The following is a 23,492-nucleotide window of genomic DNA, read 5'->3' on the forward strand; positions in this document are numbered from 1 at the left end:
CTACTAAGTCCTTTCCTAGCAAACGTGGAAATAGCCACACAACCTTCATGATTCCCTCCTACAAACACCACTTTCTTCTCCAAAGCCATCTATTAGAAACACCCTGAAGTATGTGAGAGGAGATGGCCATGAGCAAGACACTGAGCGTATCTAACTAAAGGAGTGAAGCCAGTTTGAATAACTAAATTTAGTGGCCTTTTCTAGAAGGCTGCAAGACTAAAATCAAATAGGCACAAACACCTTTTTTGGCAGATGGGACTCATAGTCTCCACTAAGCCAGTGCACCAAAACTTCTACAGTTTAAATGAAACTGCTTTGACTCCACTCCAGCTTCAGCACAGTTGTTCCCAACCCTTTAAATCCCACTGCGCTTCTTGTGGAGAAAAGCAGTAGTAAGCTGGATAACGTTTAAAGTAGACAATTCTTCCATTTGATCTCACAGAATTTTTCGGGAGATAAAATACTTACATATGGAGCGGGTTTTTAATTTAATATAATTCATTAAATTATTTACAGCATTAGTTTTAACAGGATCCACAAAAGGAAGCATATAGTAAATTAACACAACCAAACAAGAGCGAGTGGTATAGAGCAGGAGTCACTAACCTATGTCACAATGCAAAGGGCTGCATGAGTTACTGGAATATGGCAAGACAGCAGGGCTGACAGGTGGGTCACGAGCTGAGAGTCCTGACAGTTTGACAGGGTCCCTCACACAAGGGCCAAGAAGGCTCCAGTTACAATAGCATCTAACAGCTTTAACACACAACCTCTTCCAGTTCACACTGTCTACTGGCTTGTGCCTCACTTGATGTAATACAGAATCCATCTCCCAGCTGCTGGCTGAAGTACTTGATCTTGGTCTAGATCTACTGCTGCACAGCCTTGGCTTATTAACTACATATTCTCCAACAGGAGCAGTAGCAAGGATGCAATGTCATCTGAAAATCCATCACACACTGCAATACAACGAAGAGCTGCAAAACACAACAGTGAGTACAGAAATACCAGTGCTATGAGCCAAAGTGGCCACCTGTGGAGGAATGAACAGCGTAGGGATGAAAGCACACACCAAAATGTTTCAGGTTAATTTTTTTTTCCAGGTTACCTTCCCTACTTATTTTCAGCACCTTAAAGTATACAAAATCCATCTCAGCTAGCCCTGAAAATTGCTGGTTATTGCACTTAAAAAGTAAAACTCACTACCTAGTGTGACCAGCTTTTGTCTTACTAGAAACAATGGAAAAACACCTAAAGCTCTGTGATTGTCATGTCATAGTCACCTGGAACCTGAAAATGTAGTCAGCTCTAATAAGACAATGCCCATCACTTCATCAACCAAAGAGGAGGATAGATGAAAGAGCATGCCACAAAAAGATTTTGACTCACAGTGGCTAATTTCTGAACATCTTCATCGGATGCTCCCAGTGAAGCAAGTCCTATCTCTTGTGAAAACTGTGCAAACTTGGGATCAGCAAGTAGAGGCACATGTCCCAAGAGTTCATGGCACGTATCCCTAAGGAAATGGAAATGAAAAGAATGTCATTACAGAAATTAATACCATAATAATTCCATAATTAATTTAACATAAGCCATTTTACATGGGTCTGACCCCTACTTTAAAAGTCTTAAAATGAAACACGGTTTTTAGTGTAGTAGTTCTTCCCTGTGAATGGTTTCTGCATGTATGTAGAAACACACACATTTGCTTCTGTTAAATAAGTTATATGTCATTTAACCCTACCTGTTCTGTGATTTTCTCATCATTTCCACATTGAGTGGGAGAGCCTGAGCACTACTGACTTGTAGACTTAGTGACATGAAGACTGAACTGCCCAAAGGCAAGAAAGCCAGGTGTTTAAGTATAATTTTCAGCATTTCTTTCCATACGAATCAAGTTCAAAATCCAACATATTCCCTCTTCCTCTTCTCCATTCCCCTTTCCATACCTGGGTAGATCTCTACACCAACATTTTGCCACTTGGCCCTAGAAATTTGGAGCAATATTCACAGAGGTTTCTGTGTGCTTAGTTTCTCATTTAGTCATGAGATCCTACTGCAATTACTGTGTACTTTTGTTATGCAGTCCACTTCTCAGCAAATGGATTTAAGAAAAAGCAGGAAACCCAAATCATTTCAGAAAGAACAGCTGTTCACATCTGTACGTGCATTATTAGTCATGACAAAGTGCAGACATAAGTGCACAAAAAACTCCTAACAAAAGTGCACATGCATCATCTACAAAAGCTCTCAAACAATTCTGAAAGTTTTGGTGTTTTGTTCACAAGAAATAATGGACTTGATAGTAAAGTTCACTTTAAAAATCCAATCTGACATTTCCTTTGCTTTTGTCTCTTCAAAGACATTTCTCTTTTTTTTTTTTTATCCTAAGTTGTAAACAAGCATTTTAAAGGCAAGGAGAAAACATCAAGTTTTCTGCCTTCTACCCAAAATCATCCAATTTGTGTTTTATAAACTATTTTTGTTTGAAAAGTCACAGAACCTGACACTTCAGTTAAATAATGAACAGAAAAACAACCTCTACGTAATTTAAAATCATCTTACTCAGTATCTTCACCAAAAAGTCTGCACCAACTATGTGTAAGTAGAGAGCAGTAGACATAGTTTCTAAATATGCAAATGAAGATTAAAATTTTTGGTATTCCTAGTCTGCCTCACCCAAAGTTTATCAAATATAGTTCCAGTGCTGGAGGGTCACATACAAGCTTCCTTATGAGTCCAAATGGCCTCACTGACAGATGTGTAGCATCATTTGCTCATGTTATAGTCACACTTTTCGGTGAGACAAGCATCTGCCTGAAGTTGTGTGTGACAAGTTTGAGCCAACGTCATATATGAGTAAATCATTCAATGAGATCCATAGCTTAGACAGGAGTCCCTTTCTCACTGAACCTCAGACTTGAAAAATTGGTTAGCTCCGCTGGTATCCATTTCTTTGTTCCCAAGGTGGTTTGCATCACCTGAGCAGATAATCATTAAAGGTTAATGACCCTTTTTTAATTAATTTAGTTCCAGTCACAACGATTTCTTCTATCATCTCCTGCAAGACTTAGCTTACTAACAATACAAAGGACCGCTGGAAAATGTAGTTTGAAGTCTGACAGATAAGTCCCAAGAATTCTCAGTACCAAGTAAACCTCAGTTTACTGGAGGAACATGACTTCTCCAACCATCATCTTTCAACACAGAAATGGGCCAAAAAGCCCATTCTCTGGAAGCCCAGAGCTCCAACTCCAATTCTTGCTGTCACTGAAGAATCGACAGTAATTGCTGAGCACCCATGCTACACTGTATCAGTCCAGATATATTTAGCTTTGTATCAGTAGTTCAAACAACAAAAGCAAAGACGACCCAGTGGGACCGGCTTCAAGTTCCTGGCTTCAGGTAAGCGTGGTTGTCTGCAGGCAGGCTTCTGCAGCAGCAGTACTGCTACTGATACCTGAGCAAGTGTCTACATCTCTGTTTTCCTGTGCTGAAGCCGCAACTCCCAGAAACAAATAAGCAAAGATGTGTTATTCCCAGTTCTGCCCTGGGACACATGGTCTTTGTTGCATCCACCTTTGCGGACAAAATGAGAACAGACAAAGCCTAATCCTATTAATTTGTCTCTCTTGGCAAGAGGAAGAGAATGAGGAGGCAGAAGATATTTCTCTCATGCTTTTAGCTCATATATTCTTCCATTAAAACTAGGCAAAGTGGTATTTTGCTCGTGCAGTTATAAAGAGGAGAGCCTGAAGTAAAAAGAGCATGAACAAAAAAAAACAAACCCAGAAAGTCTTTCAGACAGAAACACGAACCAGCATTTGGGATTGTCATTAGAGACTCTTAGACTTCCTGCCACTCTGGTCCTTTATAGATAGTCTAAACAACATAATTCTTTGCCTAACTACCAAAGCTTGATTCTTTTGTTTTGTTTTATTCAGAAAATAATTAAGTTCCTTTAATTTATTCACACACATTGCTCTGAGAAAATAAGACTTTTGTAATGCACTTTTTACAGCAAAAGATTTTTCTTGGAGTAAATTAGCTGAGCAGAGGAAATCTACATAGCCTTGTGAATGTAGCAGAAACATAATGAAAATCAGGAAGGAATGTTTTAAAATGCATACAGTAGTAATACAGATCAAACCAAATGAACTCTCCCATTTTTATCTATAGCCTGGGTGTTAAATCTGATGGAAAGCCCGCTGAAGTCAAAGGGAGTCTTTTCACCAGGTTTATATCATTAAAATGCAATATTCACCAGCCAGGGACCTGCAGCAAACCTCATTATGACCCCATATATCAACCAGCAGATCTCAGGGCATTGCAGCTACTGCAGAAGACGAAGAGCTGTCCCCACTCAAATCAATTTAGTTTTGCCATTGATTTAAAAAAACAGCCAGGATTTCACTGTACATTTCTGGTAACACTTACTATTTGCTCTATGCTATCAAAAAAACCTAAACATTTTAAAAGGGATTTTCAAATTTTCCCTATGGAGTTCCTGATAGTTAGTCTACTTTACTTAACTAATGTGAACAAGTAAGTCTAGAAGAAGAGAGTATAACATCATTAGAAAATGACAGCTTAATTCCTCTGTTAGTCATATTTAGCACTGTTAAGACCATAACCTGGATTTTTAAGTTCAGCCCAAATAAGGAATAAAAATCTTCATTCTAACTGAACTATTGTTCAGACTTCCCAGACATCTAGACCAGAAAGGTTACAAAAAAAAGTAGCTGCCATTACTACTGGGGATCAGCTGTGATCCACTGCATAATTCTGAATGTAAGCAGCATCCTGAAAACTACAGGGCTCTCAAATGCACAAATCAATGAACCAGAGAACATCAGCAAAGGCACAGACACGCTTAATTGCTTCCTGGAAAATATTTCTTCCTTTCATTCTGTTGAAGTTATGCACCTAAATCTCCTATCAGTAGATGAAAACATTCTTCTAGTTTGTACTAAGCTAATAAATGTCATTATCCTTTTACTGAACATTGGTACATGCTGCAGTCTGAAACTGGCTTCCCACAGGAGAAGAAATCATTGGTGCAAAACCTGGTACTTCCTAAGTATCATTTATTTTTTCGAAATATCTACAGATATTTTTAGATGGACTGGAAGAGGTTCAGCATCACATATCCAAGCCCTTCTTTCAGGATTTTATGTTGTAGCAATTTGGCTACAAAATTAAGAGATTAAAGTTTAATTACAAAGGTTATAGAAGTGAATGAATTCCTTCAGGGATCACCATCTCCTCCCCAAAAGAAACACATATATAAAACTAGCCTCAGAGCATTTCAGCAAATACTTTGCCCAGTTCAGATGCTGACAAGAAAGGTAGATAAGTGTCTAACAGCACCACCTGGTGACTCCGGCCAGAATAATACTAGCACATTTTTAGATACAGCTTAATATGCAGTTCCGTGAAACCTTTTATATACAAAAATATTACTCCGTGGTTTTGGCTGTCAATTCATCAAATCCAAGTTAGGCATGAGTCCAAATATTTACAGAATTGGAGCTGAATATATATGTATAAATCCTTTGTGTAAATTTGGGCAAAAAAAATCAAATACACTCAGGTAGTCCGAGCTGTTTAAACCACAGCTACAATTTCATGCTAACTGCCTAATGACTGATTCACTGCAAAAATGTCAGTCCTGTGGTTACAAGATCAGCAGATGCCTTTGGTAAAACTACCTCCATATTATCTAACTGACATGTATTGTTCTGTTATTAGTGCACAGAACACACAAGACAAGAACTATAGTCACTTTGATCTTCTTCCCCACTTTTCATCAAAAGATCCTATGCCAAAATATTTCATACAAACTCGCAATATTCTGTTTTGGAAAAGCTGCACTGCTGTCCCATGAAAGCTGTAATTAAAACGTTTCTTATTTCTATCATGTTCCCTGTAACAGGTTTCATATCTAATATTCTCTCTTGGTGAGAGACCAGTGCCTCATGACTTGCTTGCATTGTGTTACAGGAGAGAAACAAATTTCAGCTGTGAAGCCTGGTCCAAAAAGAGAAAAATGGGAACACGGAAGTCCAAATTATAATTCTAAAAACAATGTTTTTTCAGGAGATTCAGGGCTTTTTTTCACAACTTCTTTCTAGTTGTCCAAGAGAAAATAAAACTTTATACATTTTTCTCAAAATTTCCAGTTGAAAATTCTATTTTCCCCTGAAATATAATCCAAATAGGATTTTTGACACACCACAATATAACCCAGTTATTCAAGATCATTGTAAAAAGTCACCAAAAAAGTCTTTGAATTCAATTTTGGCTCACCAACATAAAGTATTTTGTCATCAAATCCTTCATCAATGCCATCATGGTATAAGAAGATTTTCACATTTGTAGGAAGGTTCCTCTTTTCAATCTTGGCAAATTCAGTTGGGTCTTTTAAGAATCTAGTGAGTGTATTTTTTCAGTACTAAAGCAAATGCAGCAACTTACGGTTCCGGTGTGTAGAGAGGATCCGAGCCATGTCGTATATACTGAGTACAGTGAAAAACTCTATATGCTAAGCCAGCTAAAAAATCCCGGGGAGACAGGTATCCAGCAACTGGTCTCACTGTGAAGCCAGACCTTTCTGAAGTGAAGGACATAATAAAAGACCACATTATACATATATCACTATATCAGTTTCTGGTGACAGATCTGTTGTTAATTATTCTACCAGAAGCATGACATGAAGAATCTTGGCTGAAGATCACTGCATATCATTTTCAATTATTATGCACAAGAAGCATTTTGCATTGCTAGCATATGTATAATGAAAACAGCTTAAGATATTTCAAAGTTGGTTTGAATACCCCTGTCTGGAAAAAAAATGCTAGGGTGCCATAAGTGATGTTCTTAATATTTTTATATCTAGTACCAAATGGGAGAGAAGTTTCCATATCAGAAGATGGTCTCTGTAAAATATGTTAAAAACTAACAGAATAGCATTATAACAAATTTGTCATTATTTTTACAGATAAAATATTGCTTGTGACAATAAAATACTGGTTTTTATAGTTGAGGTCCTCATTTAAACATTTAATAGTGTTCCTTTGACAGATTAGTCACAGAGAACAGCTTCAGATTCAGTGACTTTAAAAAGCCTGTTTCTCTCAAAAATTAATTCTTCACTCTTTCAAAGTTTTTACAGGAGAATGTTTCAAGTTTTTCTGCAACAGATACTACTACTGCTATATGTAGTCTGAAACATAGTTCTGAAAGAAGTGTGAGATCTTGAATTTCTAGCTAGGGAAAAAGAATTTAGCATCATTCCTTAGAGACCATAATACAATATATGACAGACCCAGAAAGACACAGTCAAATTCAAAGAATGATGAATCAGCTATTAGTAAATGCAGATGTTCACAAAAAAGATTTATGGATGAAGCACGGACTGAGGAAAGTTACCCTGTCATTACAAATTTCATTATTTCTTTTAGCTAAGGATTTTCCACATATATTTGGGACAAAATGCTCTGCTAATTATTCTCTTAACAGCACATAATTTTTTTTTCAAACACTCATCTCTATAATATTTTAGTTCCTGAGCAAGAGGATTAAGGAACAAATATATGTATCTGGGGGGACCTTTGAGAAGAAATTAAAATCTTAAATTAACTCTTTGGTGGCTTTTTCTCTACAGCTAAACCCAACAAGTTTGTGTCTGCCACATCTTCCATATGGGATACATTTCCACTACAGATGAAAAATAACACTATTTTCAAACTTAAATATGTAATATACTGATCCTTAAAAAATTAATATGAAAGAGAAGTATCAGATCATCTAAAGTGATACATTTTTTTCATCATACAAATATAACAACTAGCTTCATGAGGTCTTAAGCACTCAGGAAAGCTTCATATTCATCAGGCTGTAAAACAATATGCCAAACCTGCTTCCCTCTTTAAATTCAGTTATCTTTGCATGTGATTCCCTCTTTTACTTTCCTGGATATTTGGGGGATGCCCACTGCACTTATGAGAACTCCCAACCTGTGGCAATGAGAGAACACAGCTAACTCAGCTCTTTCTTTTCATTATACTGAAGGGCTTTTCTCCCCATGCAAGATAATCACAAAATCATAGAATCAATCAGGTTGGAAAAGACCTCCGAGATCATCAAGTCCGACCCTTGATCCAACACCACCGTGGTTACCAGACCATGGCACTCAGTGCCACATCCAGTCTCAGCTTAAAAACCTCCAGGGACAGAGAATCCACCACTTACCTAGGCAGCCCATTCCAATGTCTGTTATTCTCCCTGTAAAGAATTTCTTCCTAATATCTAACCTAAACCTCCCCTGGCACAGCTTAAGACCATGCCTTCTTGTCTTGCTGATAGCTGCCTGGGAGAAGAGACCAACCCCCACCTGGCTACAACCTCCTTTCAGGGAGTTGTAGAGAGTGATGAGGTCTCCCCTGAGCCTCCTCTTCTCCAGGCTGAACAACCTCAGCTCCCTCAGCCTCTCCTCATAGGACTTGTGCTTGAGTCCCTTCACCAGCCTTGTTGCTCTTCTCTGGACCTGCTCCAGCACCTCAATATCCTTCCTGAACTGAGAGGCCCAGAACTGGACACAGTACTCCAGGTGTGGCCTCACATCATGCTTTACATGTTCAGCTGTTTAACTTCTCTCAATTTCATACATGCAATACATACATAAAACTGTCTTGACTAAAAAAAACTCCCTGCCATGGAGAACATCAAAACCAGAATATTTCAGGCTAAACCAAAGACCACTGACAATGCTGAGAATCTTTTCATTTAATGTGCTTTGCATTCCATACTAAGAAAAAAGAGTGTTTTCATTGAACTATATCTACTGATAAACCAAATATGAATCTTACCTTTAAGAAAAATAGAAACATCTTCCAACTGAGGCACATTATCCTCTCTGTATCCACAGTACTTGGTCAGCAGAGGAAAGTTTTTTAAATATTCACGACAGGCATGGGTGGGATAGAGTTTACTGAGTTCCCTAAATACCACCCCCCACGTTTTAACTTCTTCAGCTGTGTACTCCACTCTAGGAATGGGTTGACCACTGTAAAAAAAAATTAAATACAAAATACATCTGAATACAACTAGGTTCTAGACAGATTATGGAGAGCAACATTTCTGCAAAAAGTATTATTTAAATAAAGGCAAACAGAGACTACTAAAACTATTTAAACTATTTTAAATTGACAACTAGATGCTTTTTTCTCAGAATTATTTCTTGATGTTATGATGTACATATTCTACCATTTTCTTAAGAACTGTATTTCTTTTTAAACAATCACATTGTTTCTTAATCTTTGTACATATCATAGTAGAAAGATGCATTTCTTATATGCCATATTCCTATATCATGCTAGTATTTCTCCACTTATTGCCAAAGATGCCTTTGCAAGTGGACAGCTGAAGATCCCGATTCAATCTAATGTGTAGTTTCAGTAAGACAGCAGACTGCATGCTCTATGCATTCTTTAAAATACACAATATTCACACAGCATCATTACCTAGCATTTTGTGAAGATTAGGCAATTACATAGATGCTTAGAAATGTATAGATCCAATTTAAAAATATATATTCATTGTTTAGACTGTTGCTTACATGTAAAGATATGTTTGGAACCCCAAATTCATCATCAGGAAGCTCACCTCAGAGCCAGTTTCACCTGCCCAGCTGAAATTAAGTCTGTAAATACATCTCTCCTTTTTTTTTTTTAATTCTGCCCTGTTCCTCTGCCCTCTCCCATTTACAAAGATGTACAGAAATTGCAAAGCAGGAGCCTTCCAGGGTACCTGCTAAACTGTTTCTGACATTCAAGATTTGCCTTGAGTAGTTACAGCTAATTCAAAACTGACTGATAGTGTGAACAGTGCAAAGAGTTCCTTCCAACTTGCACTGCCTTGTATTTAGTTGTAAGGAATTTTCCATGTCATGGTCATGGGGTATCATCTCATGTCATTAATTCCCCCTAGAATGTTATAATCTTTCTCTAGATTTAATATTCGCAATCTATGATATGTAATCTCTGCCATCTGCCTTCTCCTCGGGTATCTTCTTTTGCTGCACTGTAACGATGATGTACAGACTGGCAAAGGGATTCATATGATCCTCCTCCCTTTTATCAGTTCTTATGTCCCATCCCTGTGCCAGGGCTGGACAGGTGGGCACTTCCAGCCCAGTACTGCAGCTTCCACAGTATCCCAGACAGCAGCTGAACAGGTATACTGGGCACGGGGAACCCCACTGCAGCAGAAGAACTGCAGGGCTGGGATTTTGCTAGAGGTTGTTGCCCAGTTCATAATCCTGCCTCCACTGTACAAGGTAACAAGGAACGAGCCCTCATGTCACATTTGATTGGTGATATGCAGTCCCTTCATGCACACGAGAGGATCACCTGCCCTACATTCATTGTGGTTGTCCCCTCATCTTTACGAAAAACTTACCATTTAATCCCCCTGCCTTTTGCTATATCAAAGGATTTTCATCCATGGCAGTTATCTGTCAGTCAAAGGCTACTTTGTATGAGGTACTTATACTTGTTAAGGTCTCACTGAATACCCAATACATTCACTAGTGTCCCGTCAGCCACTCTTGCAGATGTGACAAGAATTGCAACACATTTAGTGAAGTATTTCTCATCCACAGAAGCTGCACTGGGTTCGTGCCCATCCTGCAGTGGGAGTCAGTCCTACAGGTCTAGTATCTGTCTTCCCCCTTAACACTTCATCAGCCTTAAACTGCCTGCCAGCTCATGGAAAGCGTAGCACAACTATTCTAAATTGTACTTCACACGACAAGCACAAGTAGGTTGCTACTCCATCCACTTGGTGTGCCAGAATACCCAGCCTCATCCCTTTTCCTTAGGTCTGACCTCTACGATGGGTACTGCGGTATGGGTCAGCACTGGCCCATCAAGAAGACACACATGCACCAGTGGAAAAACTCATGTTTCTATTGTCACGAGAAAGGTATAAACACAATCAAGGATTTGAAGCTTGTCCACTGCTCACTAAAAGGTTTGTAACTTAGTTATTGTTTCAATTAATTCATTAGTAAGTTCAATTAATTAGTAAGTTTCAATTAATTCATAAAGTAAGGTTCACTGAACATTAATTCCTTAATAGGATTTATGCATAGGAGAGCTGATCTTACTTCCAGCTTATCATGATACTGCTTTCTTTATCAAGAGAATCAAGGCAGCCAGACTTGAGGGAGGATCTACACCTTTTTCCCTCAGCCCTGCAAACCTCATTTTTCTTACCCTCATATTTCAACAAGCAGGACCCACCTTGCACTCAAACATTTCAATAAATCACAGAAAAAGTCAGCCTGCATAGCCAGCTTCCTCGTGGCTAAGATGACTCTACAAGCTAACCGAATCTGAATTTTTATTTCTCCTTATTAAAATAGGGTCTTTCCATTTTGCCATGGGCATGAGCTATCAACTCATATCATAAATTCCGTCTTAAACATCATATGTTTCCTCCACATTTAATTTTCTCAACACTTTTCCAATCCCTAATCAGTCTCAAAGGACTAATTAGGAAGATTAATGCATTTTCACTATCTTTAAGATAGAAGCTAAGTGAAGGAGGGAGAAATATGGGGTTTTATGGGTTTTTTGGTCCATTTATTTCATACAGCTGATCTTCACTCCTCTGCTCTATTAACATGTCTTCCCCTTTAACACCCAGCTCCAGCAAATATCTGCTCTTCCAACCTCACTTCTTAGTGTTTTTCTCTTTCTCTCTCCATTACAGATGCCACTTTATGTTCAAACAAAGCAGAGCATCTACCACTATAGAACAGTCACAATTCATAAAGAAAACGCTGATCTGGGCTTTTCAACTCAACAACCTTTTACGGAGCCAATTCCTTGCAGTCAAATATCTTTGTTAATTTTTTTAAGGAAACAAGTGTGGTTAGGGTTTTTTTTACGCTGGAAAATGAAAGGTAGAAACACATCAAGCTTCAGTCAGTGATTAGGAAGGTCACTTACCTGGAAGACACTGACAGGTGTTTATCCCCAAGGAAGCAGCCTTTATAACAGAGTTGGTCATTTTGCATAAATAAGTAAAGAGACACTAGACCACAGAGGTGAGTGTGATGAGACTGCAGTGCAGTGTCAAGACACCTATAACTCTAGGCTCCACAGCAGGGGTAGCAGAAACAGCTCAGCTGTAGCAGCACAGAGTCCTCCCTGAGCTGATTTGCCTTTCCTCTGTATGGCTTAGGCTGTGCTGCAGCAGAATGCCAAGCATGTCTCTACACACATACCCAGACACATCCTGACTGTACATACCAGCACATATGGCACATCCCTGGGGTTAAGGATAACCACTGCAGGAAACCTGACTATGAATGAGATCTTGACACGTTAGGTAACTGCCCTAAGCACTGGTCTGCCAGTTATTGTGGTCCTGGCTAAGAATATTTTAAGCCTCCTGTTTTCTCTCTGCTTGCAATAAAAGGACAAGTTTGAAATCTTTTAAAGGTTTGGAAAGAGCAGTGAAATAAAGGAGTACATCTGAGTAACTCTGCTGAAGTACAAGATCTGGCCCCTAAATAATCTCTAGTTATTTTATTTTTGTAATGTGCCTGCAAAATGGTTCTTAAGCCTTCAAAATCCAAAGAAGGAAAAGATTTTTCCTTTCTTTTATCTGTTGTTTTGGGGTTTTTTTTCTGGGAATATGTAGGATTACTTTATGCGATTTTGTGAAACGATGTTTCTCACTAGTTTCAGGGTGAAAAAAAATCACATTTTGAAGCAGAAGACCAACTACACCTTAGTATGCCAACTGCATGACCTTTCCAGCACTAAGCTGAGAGGAAGAAGGGAGGAAGATATTTCCAGCAAGTGAGCAGGTGTGAAATGCATGGCACTACTGCTACTATCATGGGTAAATGGAGAACTATCCAACATACTGAAAGAGCCTAGGAGCACACACAGCCTGTCCTCATGCACAGGTATCCACTTGACATTTCTCACTGCACTAAATGCTAGCACTAACTTCACTGCAAGCATTAGATTGAAAAAAACCCTAATAAATCAATCAGCTGAAAACAAATATACAAACAAAAAACTGTCTCGATTTACATCTGAAAGCTGCCTAAACTCAGGACTTACCTGGGCAGCCTAGAGAGCTTCTCTATCAAGCAACACTGTCCCAGCAGGCAGCAGCTCAGTGTGCTGGGTGGATGTCATGAGCATCCAGCTAAACAAATGCCACTGTGGGCAGAAAGGGGAACAAACACTAGCACCTACACATTTGTAAGATTGGTAATAGCTTAATGACAGGAATGGGACAAAAGTAAAGGAGAATTATAATCACAAATATATGGTCACAAAGCAGATTTAATACTTCTGTCCCCACAGCCTTCTGCAGGCCCTATACTAGCCTTATAATGAAAAACCTTTCAAAATCCAGTTTTGAATGCTTCCTGACAGGACGTGCCTTCTATAAAGGGAGAAAAAAATTGTGTGTTTCATCTTCTTTAAACAACGTAGGTAGAAATCTCAAAGGAGAAAAATGAAAAACCTGAAGAAGTGTGGTAAAATGAAAAAGATCATGAAATTAGTATGTTCTTTCCCTTGAGAATGAGTGCTTAAGCCTGTTGCAAATAAAACCTAGAGTAGGATTAGAATTAGTTGAATGCTTCTGTGACAAGAAAATTGCAACACAGTAGGTGTTTGTAGGTAGAACAGAAAGTTTCTTAACTTCCAGGGACTGTAGAAATTGAAAATACTGACTTGAAATGGGAAAAAAAATCAAAATGAAAAAACACATGCAATGCATTTATGCACAGGCACCAGCTCCACTGCAGAGAAATGCACTGACTAAATTCTAAGAAATTTGGAGCTGTGTAGGCAAAATTGATAAATGGCACTTTGCAGCATGCAGTATCATCACAGAATTATTAAGGCTGGAAAAGAACTCTACAATCATCAAGTTCAACTGGTAACCCAGCACTGCCATATTTGCCACTAAACCTTGTTCCCAAGTGCAACATCCACCCATCTTTGGAACACTTCCTGCAATGGTGATTCCACCACTTCCCTGAAGAGTCTACTCCAATATCTGACCACCCTTTCAGTGAAGAAATTTTTCCTAATATTCAATCTGAACCTCCTCTGGTGCAACCTGAGGTCATTTCCTCTCATCCTGTCACTTGTTATCTGGGAAAAGAGACCAACTCCCAACTCAGTGCAACCTCCTTCCAGGTAGCTGTAGAGAGTGGTAAGGTCCCCCTAAGCCTCCTTTTTTCCAGGCTAAACAACCCCAGCTCCCTCAGCTGCTCCTAAACCCTTCTCTCTAAACCCTTCACTAACTCCACTGCCCTTCTCTGGACATGTTCCAGCACCTCAATGTCCTTCTTGTAGTGAGAGGCCCAAAACTGGACACACGACTCAAGGTATGGCCTCACAAGTACAGAAGGATAATTACTGCCCTGGTCCTGCTGGCTACACTATTTCTGATACAGGCCAGGATGCCACTGGCCTTCTTGGCCACTGGCTACACTGCTGGCTCGTTCAGATGCTGTTGAACAGCACCCCCAGGTCCTTTTCCGCCAGGCATCTTTCCAGTCACTCTTCCCCCAGCCTGTAGCTCTGCATGGGGTTGTTGCAACCCAACCTGGCACTTGGCCTTGTTGAACCTCACACGACTGGCCTCAGCCCAGTATAGTACATGCATCAAAAAAAGAAATAATAATTTTGGGTTTTAGTGAGCTCTTTCAACTACACTGGGATGCTAGATATGTGTACTCAGAAGTGTGTCAGTGAGACATGCAAACATTTGTAAAATATTTCCTTAAGTCTAAGCATCTGTGAATAAAATGCTGAAGAGAAAGTGCTTGCCTTTCAAATGTTTTACTTGCCTGTATCTGTATCAAAAATGTAACAGGATTCAAGCATCAGGTTTGTAATTTATAGCCCACACTAAACAAGTCCAAGTTTAAAAGATGACTTTGTCTACCGTTAAACTTTATTCTACAGAATTAAATAGAGCATGAATTCTAATTAGTCAGCAGCACAGGGAAAAATTATGCCAGTACTTACTATTTATAGCTCATGGCAAGATCCACAAAGTACTTTCTTCTCTGTCGATAGACATTGTCTTTAAATCCCTTAAGCAAGGAAGAAGAGAGTCATTTACAATAAGGACATAAAATTAGCTGTGAGAATTATAAAATAAACCATTACAGTGTTTATTTAGTACTTAGTTGCACTGTATTTTGATTAACACTGTCTACTGGACTGCAACAGAAAAAAAGGATTTCTTCATTTTTTTCTTCACCAAAGTCCCATAGGAGACCATTCAAGACAGTTTTGTGCATAGGTACAGTCATTCATCCAAGATGTTGATAAGGGAAACTTTTTCTTGTCATTTCATCTCATTCAAGTTTTCCTTGATCTGAATGGAGATCTACATGCAGGCACATAGCAGAAGAATTTACCTATCCTTAATACATCTTTCTTCACTAGAATCAAGCGTCTAGAGATCATAAGCAACTCATTTTGAAGATTCTTATTTCAGCAGTTGCCATCCTAACTAACACATTAGAGATTGAATCATCAACATCCAGCACTATATAGGCATATTGCTTCAGTCTGAGTTACAAAGGAAGGGCTCTACCTCATGGGCTACAGTAAGTTCATACCTTTTCTATATTAAGTGCAAAAGAGTTGTATAGCACATACACACTGGCCATTTACAACTCTTTGTGCTATTCAAAATTAGAACAAGATCTGTTCTACACATATAAAATATGCAGACACTTCAGGTTTTGCATTACAAGAGTTAACTTTTTTCAAGGTAGAACTGTCAATCTCTTGAAGATAAAAAGGATAAAAACTTATCTAAGTTCCCCAGTTAGTGGTCCACAAAGTGCATTTAAGTTTCCCTTATTCAAAGCTGAAAATTAAAATGTCTTTTTTCCTTATTGTTCACATACACAAACGCAATCACTGAACGGAATGAAAAGATAACATGGCTAGATTTGAAATATTTGTATGAGGTTCCATAAAGCTCTGAAGACATTTTACTGCCCCATAACCAAAGCTGTGCTGCTGGGGGAGAGTAAGTGAGGATTTCAGAGGACTGCAGAAAACCTTCCTACACAAAGAAGCTTGTTTGCTGTAATGTGGGGGAGTCTCCTTGTCTCCTTAATACCTTTTGACAAAAATGATGAGTTACTCAGGTGAAGACCATTCAAGACCTGGAAAGTCATGGAAGACAGCACAGGGGACTTAAATGCCTGTCAAGTGTAGTGAAACTGAGACTGAAATCATTAGCCAGTACAGAGTGGGTTAGGGCTATGCTGCTGAAGCAGTACTATCCTTACAGGTTCTGTACTAGGATAATTGTCTTTGGTCCTCTGGCACCAAATGCCACCGCTAAGGAAAAGGGCAGATATTTTTAAAAGCCAGCCACAGATTTACAGGTTTTTACCCCATTTCTAACACCTAGCATACTGTATGGTGTGTAAATTATGTTTGTAAGAGTTCCCCCAAGGGTAAAATATATATTCATATAATGCAAATGTCTTTTTTTCATTTTCTGTAAAACTGAAGGCAAATCTTCAGCAGAGTGCTACAGTATTTAATGAAGGTACCAGCTCAAAATATAAACAGTATCCAATAGTCTGTCACAGTCATAAACTCAAAGTTGGAATGAGCTGTCACTACAACCTCTGTTTGAACCAAATTATGGTTAATGGATGAAGATAATCAACAGGCTTTTCCCTTCTGAGAAAATGTGAAGCAAATCCTAGTTTGTCATCAAGAAGCACATGGCAGAAACCAGGATCCTCAAACATGCTCCCTGACTGTGGGCCCACAATGTGGGAAGGGCTCACACATGGCAGAAGTAGCTGTGAATGAAGCAAGATGATGATTATTATTGATACATGGGCAAGTGACACCAGACAGGGAAATGGAGCTACCAGGAGACATTGTGATGGCGTTCTCCTGGTATGAGTGCAAAGGTGTGAGAATCTGTGCCTAAACTCCCACTGGACCACAGACTGTGTGTAACAAAAAACAAAGCAGACTATCACCTACAGCTGCAGTTTAATCTGACTGTATTACAAAACAGTCTCATGGTCAGATATCTTAGTTTGCCGCCTACTTCCTTTCAGCTGGAAGTTTCCTACAATACTAGTTTAATCCAGCCTATTTTAGGAATTAATACAACTAGCTACCACCACTATCTTTCAGTCAAGTCGTACAGAGGTAGAAACTGGGATTATAAAAAGAGAAAATATTTTAACACAAATGCTTTCAATCATCTGCCATCTAAAAACTCAGAGGCTAAGCGTTTATGGAAATTAGCTGAAAGAAATAAAACAATAACAAAACCATTTTTCTGTCTTTTGCACTGAGCATTTGGCAACACTGCAAACACAGCTTGTGTGAAATGCAGGCTCATCTCCTGCCACCAAAGTCAGGAAACAATGTGAGACACCTTCCCACCTGCTGCATTCATCAGAAGCAGGAACATATTGCTCTGTTTTATTTTGTAGTTACCTCCTGAGTGACAAACTATTCCTTCATATTTCTTTCCTTCATATTTCCTTCGTTATTCCTTCATAATTCTTTCTTCTCTGACACCTATTGACAATATCAGTTCTTATCTAAGAGCTACTTGTGGCATAACTGAAGGTCACATTGATCTAAACTCTTTAAAGTTTGAAACCTTTCTATCAACTAGGTAATTTAAAAAAAACAAGCAAACAAGCATTACAAAAGGGGACATACTTGTTAAACAAAGAATAAGTTTTCTAGAGGACCTCCATCTTGTGTATCCTTCTACAGAAAAGGAAAATTAATCTACTGAAACTACTGAAGAGAGAGTAGTCCCCACGTTCTGAAAACAATCAGCAGTCAACAGACTTTTTATCTGACTGGCAAGTAACCTGAACAAATTATCTACGGGATAATTTTGTGTTACACTTACAGGGTGATCTGCATCCAGCTCAGATCCATACATCAAAACTCTCTGGGAACATTTGTCCAATTCAGATATCTTCCTGGGGAACCAAGGGACACAGTCGAGATCTGCAGAAGACAGAATGCAAGTTGAACGTCCTGGAGTGTAAGATTATGGAGAGACTTGTGCAAAACGTTTGTCAGTGCCTAAGTGATACGAAAACAGCCTTACCTTCTTCGTCAGTCCAGATGTTTTCTGGTGGATTGAGAGATACGATATTAGTTTGAAACTTGAGCAATTGGATTAGTTCATTAAATTCTTTCTTACTGCAGTCACAGTCCACAAAAATTTCCACCTCCGAATTCCTTCTCTTTGATTTTCGTGATTCAATATGAACCATACTCACATGTTTTTCCTGTGGAAAGATGAAATAACAGATGAAATACAGACATACCAGCAGAAGGGCAATACTGATAGCACATTCTTCAGGAAAGTTTTTCCAGTTATTAAAGACTGTTTTATTGAAAGTAGTCCCTTTTTGTATTTATAGAATCAGTTAGTGACACATAAGAAATACTGATGAAAAAAAATCTGTACAGAAAGTAAAAATAAAATTATTATATAGTTAATGAAGAAAACAAACTAATGATTTCATTTTATCTACAAAGACAGTCTCTTACAGAGGACAATATAACAATTTTATATTATTACTTTTATATTGCTATATTAAATTCTAATGCAATTTTACTAGGTAATGTGCATAATAATAAATAGACTTGAGTGTGCTTCTTTAAATAGATGCTATTAAACATGTATGACTTCAGTCTCTCTTATAAACATGCGAGGAAGAAAATATTTTTGTGAGAATGTGTATCAGCCTCACCTATCTATTGTGTAGCAATTATTGATAGCAAAAAGCATTAACAGTAATAAAATTGTATTAAAATTGAAATGTAATTCAATTTATTTTCTATTATAATGTCCCCAGCGAACTCAAATCATGCATCAAAGATGAGAGTGTAAGTACTTCTAGCATGAAAACTTTCCTTTGGGGTACCTCTCAACACAACTACTGGTCTGCCAAGGGTGTAATACAATGACAGACAACCATAATGTGCTATGGTTGTCCTGATCTAGTGCTGTGACAGCCTCGCTTCTAAACAGAAGTTGGATTAGATGACTGCTTTCTAACAATACTTCTATTAACTCTGATTTTTTCCTTTTTTTTGGTCAGACAGAAACTATCTGTTACTTTTCACAACTATCCTTTCACTTACTCAGTGAAGTCAATAAAACATTTTTTGATATCCAAATGGGATGAACTTTGTTCTTGTACTTCCACTTGCCTGCTGTATTTTGAAAAAAGGCTTAATACAATTTTACATAAATACCATTTCAGGTGAAGGTCTCCTCTGGTACCGCCAACTAGCAGTCTCTGCTTTTACACCTCTGGCTGTACATACATAATTCTTTCACTGGCATGCTCCATAACATATGTATACATTGTAGCTAACTCAACCATATAACAAATTCACTCTGATCTACCCTAGGTTAAGTGGAGAACAAAACCCCACACTCTCCCGTACAATACTCAAATTGTTGTGACTATATGAATGGGGGTGATGTCTCTGCTACATCTTCCAACCATATTTTGAGAGACCAGAGTGACTTATACACCTATTCCCAAGGGGTAGTTGATGTGCAAATCCAAAATTTCAGATATAAACTCACACAAGCAATTAAGCCAGAGCTGCAGTCAGACATTTAACCCTTGGAGAGAAACTGCATTGAAAACGTGACTCCTTCTGAAACTTCTGTTCACTGCCTTAGGCTTCCCCTCTTCCTATGAAACACCCTGCTTCCTGGCAGCCTCCCTCCTGTGGGTCTAACTCACCCCTTTTCCCAGGCTGGGGAATGTAAGTATCTAATCTACATCAGCCTTGGGGATCTGCTCCCAGAGACAGCAACTCTGAGTGAGGACTGGCAACATCTTCTAAGCCCTCTTCCATTCATTAAGGTGGCAAGCAGACTACAAGCAGTACTAGCAAGCAGTCTGACTGAAAAGCATCGACTGCATTGGGATCTATGGGGAAACAATACTTCACAATTTACCTTCCAGTTAGACACATATGTCCCCTACCCTGCACGTACTTAAAGGTCTCTTTAACTTTGTGACCAAATACTGTCCTGCAGCAAGGCTGCTGCCACCACCACCTGATTGTGTGTAATTTAGGTTTCAAAGTGCTCTCTGCAAGTGCCTCATTTCATTGTGGCCTGCACAGACTGCAAATCTAATCCCCGGTGTTGAGTTACACATCGGAAACCTAAAGTGAACGGTGTAAACATCAGCATCACTGTTAAAACTTCATTCCAGAAAACCCTTCACGAGCCCAAAATGCTTTGTTGAATGGTCCATAAAATTTTAAGTTACTTTCATTCAGTTCTGCAGAGTGAGTGTAACTGCACTCTATTCCTTCCGCCGCAGTCCATTAGATTTATACCAACAAAGAGCCTGACCTCAGTAGCCTTCATCAGTTCAGTCAGTGTAGAGATCTGTAAGCTTTACCTGGAAGAGTCGGAGAGCTTTCACCAATCCACCAACTTCATTCTTCAGGGAAAACACCACAGCTGTCTTTCCACCTTCAGAAACAGATTCATTTTTCCCATTTCCCTTATTCCCTTTCTTTTCCTCATTTTTCCCAGAACTCGATCTGTTTAGCTACAAATGGATAAAGAACGCGATCATTTCAGATGAAATTGGGCATTTCCCACAAAGAGAAATTTTTGTTAGAAAACAACTGAACAGAACTCATCCAGACTTTACTTATTCAAAAGGTAGTGTGTTTACTTAAAATCAGAATCACAGATCAAAGGTAGCTGCTAGAGACAATTGTGTAAGAGGCCATTCCATTAAAAAAAAAGCTTAAGGAAAAGCATATAAATAGGATACAAATACGATGGTATTACCAGGGCAATACTATCATTAGTAATAAATATGAAGCAAACGAAGACACTCTAAATTACTGGAAAAGCCGGCAGCTCTGTTATTCTAACCTGACTATTGCTGCAAAATTGCAGGGATGCTATTCTAACCTGTACCAGTCAATTTACGAAGATTTGCATTGGTCTGTACATTTGTATTAACCATTAAATTTAAAACATAAACTTTACGGTCTCTGTTGCAGTACAATTTGCTGTCATGTAACTTTTCCTGAGAAAACAAAACCTCTGTTCATTATACAAACAAGGTGGAAATACAAGCTCAGACTGCACCACAGAATATCAAGTTGGACAGGACCTCAAGGATCATCTGGTCCAACCTTTCACAGCAAAAGCAAGGTCTAGACAAGAAGCCCCTAGCACCCTACCCAGCTGAATCTTAAAATTGTCCCTTGGGAAGATTATTTCAATAGCTGACTGTTCTCATTGTGAAAAACTGTACATCCCATAAAAGAGGAGTTAGCTGAGGAACTCAAAAAAAAATACAGAAAATTACACCATCCTTGGTGAGTCCTACATTCTTTTCACAATTTGGGAGTCAAAGACTGCTTTAAGCCAAACTTCAGCCAGCATTTTCCAAAAAAAATGCAATTTTATCACCTTAGATCTTGTCAAGATGCAAACAGTACAGTTTTTATAGACAATTTTTATAAGATGATTTTCAAAAAAACAGCCTGTATTTTCCAATACTCTGTCACAACTTCAGAAGTTTTGACTCCTGAAGAAATTAAATCTCCAGTGAGATGCTGCTTTTTCATAATCCATAATACAGTCACTAAAAATACAAAGATTTAAAATCATACACAACTATTTCACATGTATTGAACTGTCTTTTACTAATTTATAAAGCAGCTTACAGAAAATAACCTGAAAATGAAGCTTTTCAAACAGGTCTTAGAACACCCTTCAAATGGCACAGGTTAAACCAGCCACATTTAAACTAGTTGCGGGACATGCTAAGAAGCCTCCATGGTCTTTTCTCACCATTTATTAGACTACATGGAAACAACCTGGAAAAGCAATTAAGTTTGCAGAATGATATATGAGTGATTTCACACATGTTTATTTTTTAGCAATTGAGCTCATATGATTCTGCTCAGTAGGAGATTTGCCCAGGGACAGTAATGGGGAAGGTCACTTTCAACTTCAGTAATATTTGGGATTTGGCTAAGTCATATACATCAGGCACACAACACCCACATGAAGCGACAAAGGTTCCATTTTTATAGCATCTGTGTTTTTTCCATGTGTGCTGCTTTCTAGAAGCTACATACAGATGATCATGGAGTCAACTGAGTGTCTGAGAATCTCAATATCACCAATTCCTCTGGAAAACAAGGGTACTTGGCACCTTCCAAGACTGTCACAGGTTCCCTAATACCCTGATGAAATCATTAACTAAAGTGATGACAAAACCCTCTCGAGCATTTGAAACCTATAACACCTATTTGTTATGAGCCCAGTAGAAGAGGCTGAACTCAAATCTTATTAGCCCTGCTAATCAGTACATTTCATAATTAAATAACAAGTAAAAGATCAACTTTCCTAATGAAAATTAATTATCTGGGGCAAGGGCAAGTACTCAGGAAAAAAAGTCATCTATAGTGGAACTCAGTGAAGAAAGTAACTCAAATATAAAGACAGTAAAACAGATTTATTCCATTTAATTCAATACTTCCAATAGAAGTAAAGCATGTACAAATAGCAATATTTCACATTTCAATGTAAAGACAATATGCCAGTTCACAACTGGTAGAAACTGGTGCATTCCATTGGTTCTACTCAATTGATCCAAATCTTCATATGCTGCAAAATTCTATAGGAGGCAAAATCTTCATAATCCTAAATATTTCACATATTCAGATCAGGTTGCCTTATTAGCCCCTATTAACATTCTTTATTCTTAGTTAGGCATACATACATTTATTTACCTGTAAGCACACAGAAATTTATCCCATGCTTGAAATGACCCAAGCATCTCTTGCACCCATACCATCACCTTACAGAGAACTATTTCTACCTCCTGACAGGGTTTTCAGCAGTCTCTGCACGATGCTCCCAGTTGCCCCTGCACCCCTGCCAGCAGGCAGAGGCTGGGAACACAGCAGCACAGCCATCGGCACCAATGCAGTGTGAGTGCAGGCGACTTCTATTTTACCAAAAAAGCTTTATATATCGTCCTGTGAGGTTTACGAGTGCCTTGAAAAGGCAGGTTCTGCTGATGCAAATAGCCCGCAGGATTTACCACAGACTTCCAAAATCCAAGCATTTAAAACCCTCTGAATGGGACCCTGCTGCTTTTTTGTTGTTCCAGTAGCAATATGGTTCCTTTCTGTAGTAAGGCTTGTATTACTAATGAAACTTTTTCCGTTATTTACAGACACTTTTCAGGCAGCGTTCTGAACGAGGCAAAGTTAATTTCACCGGGCCCTGCAACTGCTGAAAAGCTACTGACTGGACCACGAAAAGAAGCGGACGGGGGACGCACGGCGCCCGGCATCGGGTCCCGGAGGCGCCAGCGGACCCGACCTCGACCCACTCGG

At 38.7% G+C, this 23,492-nt stretch overlaps 1 protein-coding gene across 1 annotated transcript in view; it reads right to left on the reverse strand.

Moving 5' to 3' along the window:
- TPH2 (tryptophan hydroxylase 2) overlaps positions 1-23,449 on the reverse strand; it is a 51,987-nt gene extending 28,538 nt beyond the window's left edge. The window contains exons 1-8 of the mRNA XM_029963509.1: positions 23,405-23,449; positions 20,516-20,668; positions 18,181-18,364; positions 17,977-18,077; positions 15,078-15,145; positions 8,871-9,067; positions 6,478-6,613; positions 1,390-1,516 (exon numbers count right to left, since the gene is read on the reverse strand). Coding sequence (XP_029819369.1) covers positions 1,390-1,516; positions 6,478-6,613; positions 8,871-9,067; positions 15,078-15,145; positions 17,977-18,077; positions 18,181-18,364; positions 20,516-20,668; positions 23,405-23,449 — 1,011 coding nt within the window. The remainder of the gene's footprint in view (positions 1-1,389; positions 1,517-6,477; positions 6,614-8,870; positions 9,068-15,077; positions 15,146-17,976; positions 18,078-18,180; positions 18,365-20,515; positions 20,669-23,404) is intronic.
- Positions 23,450-23,492: the final 43 nt, after the last annotated feature.

This window comes from Manacus vitellinus, unplaced genomic scaffold (assembly GCF_001715985.3).
Source record: "Manacus vitellinus isolate BGI_N305 unplaced genomic scaffold, ASM171598v3 scaffold_5_pilon, whole genome shotgun sequence".
Lineage (NCBI taxonomy): Eukaryota > Metazoa > Chordata > Aves > Passeriformes > Pipridae > Manacus > Manacus vitellinus.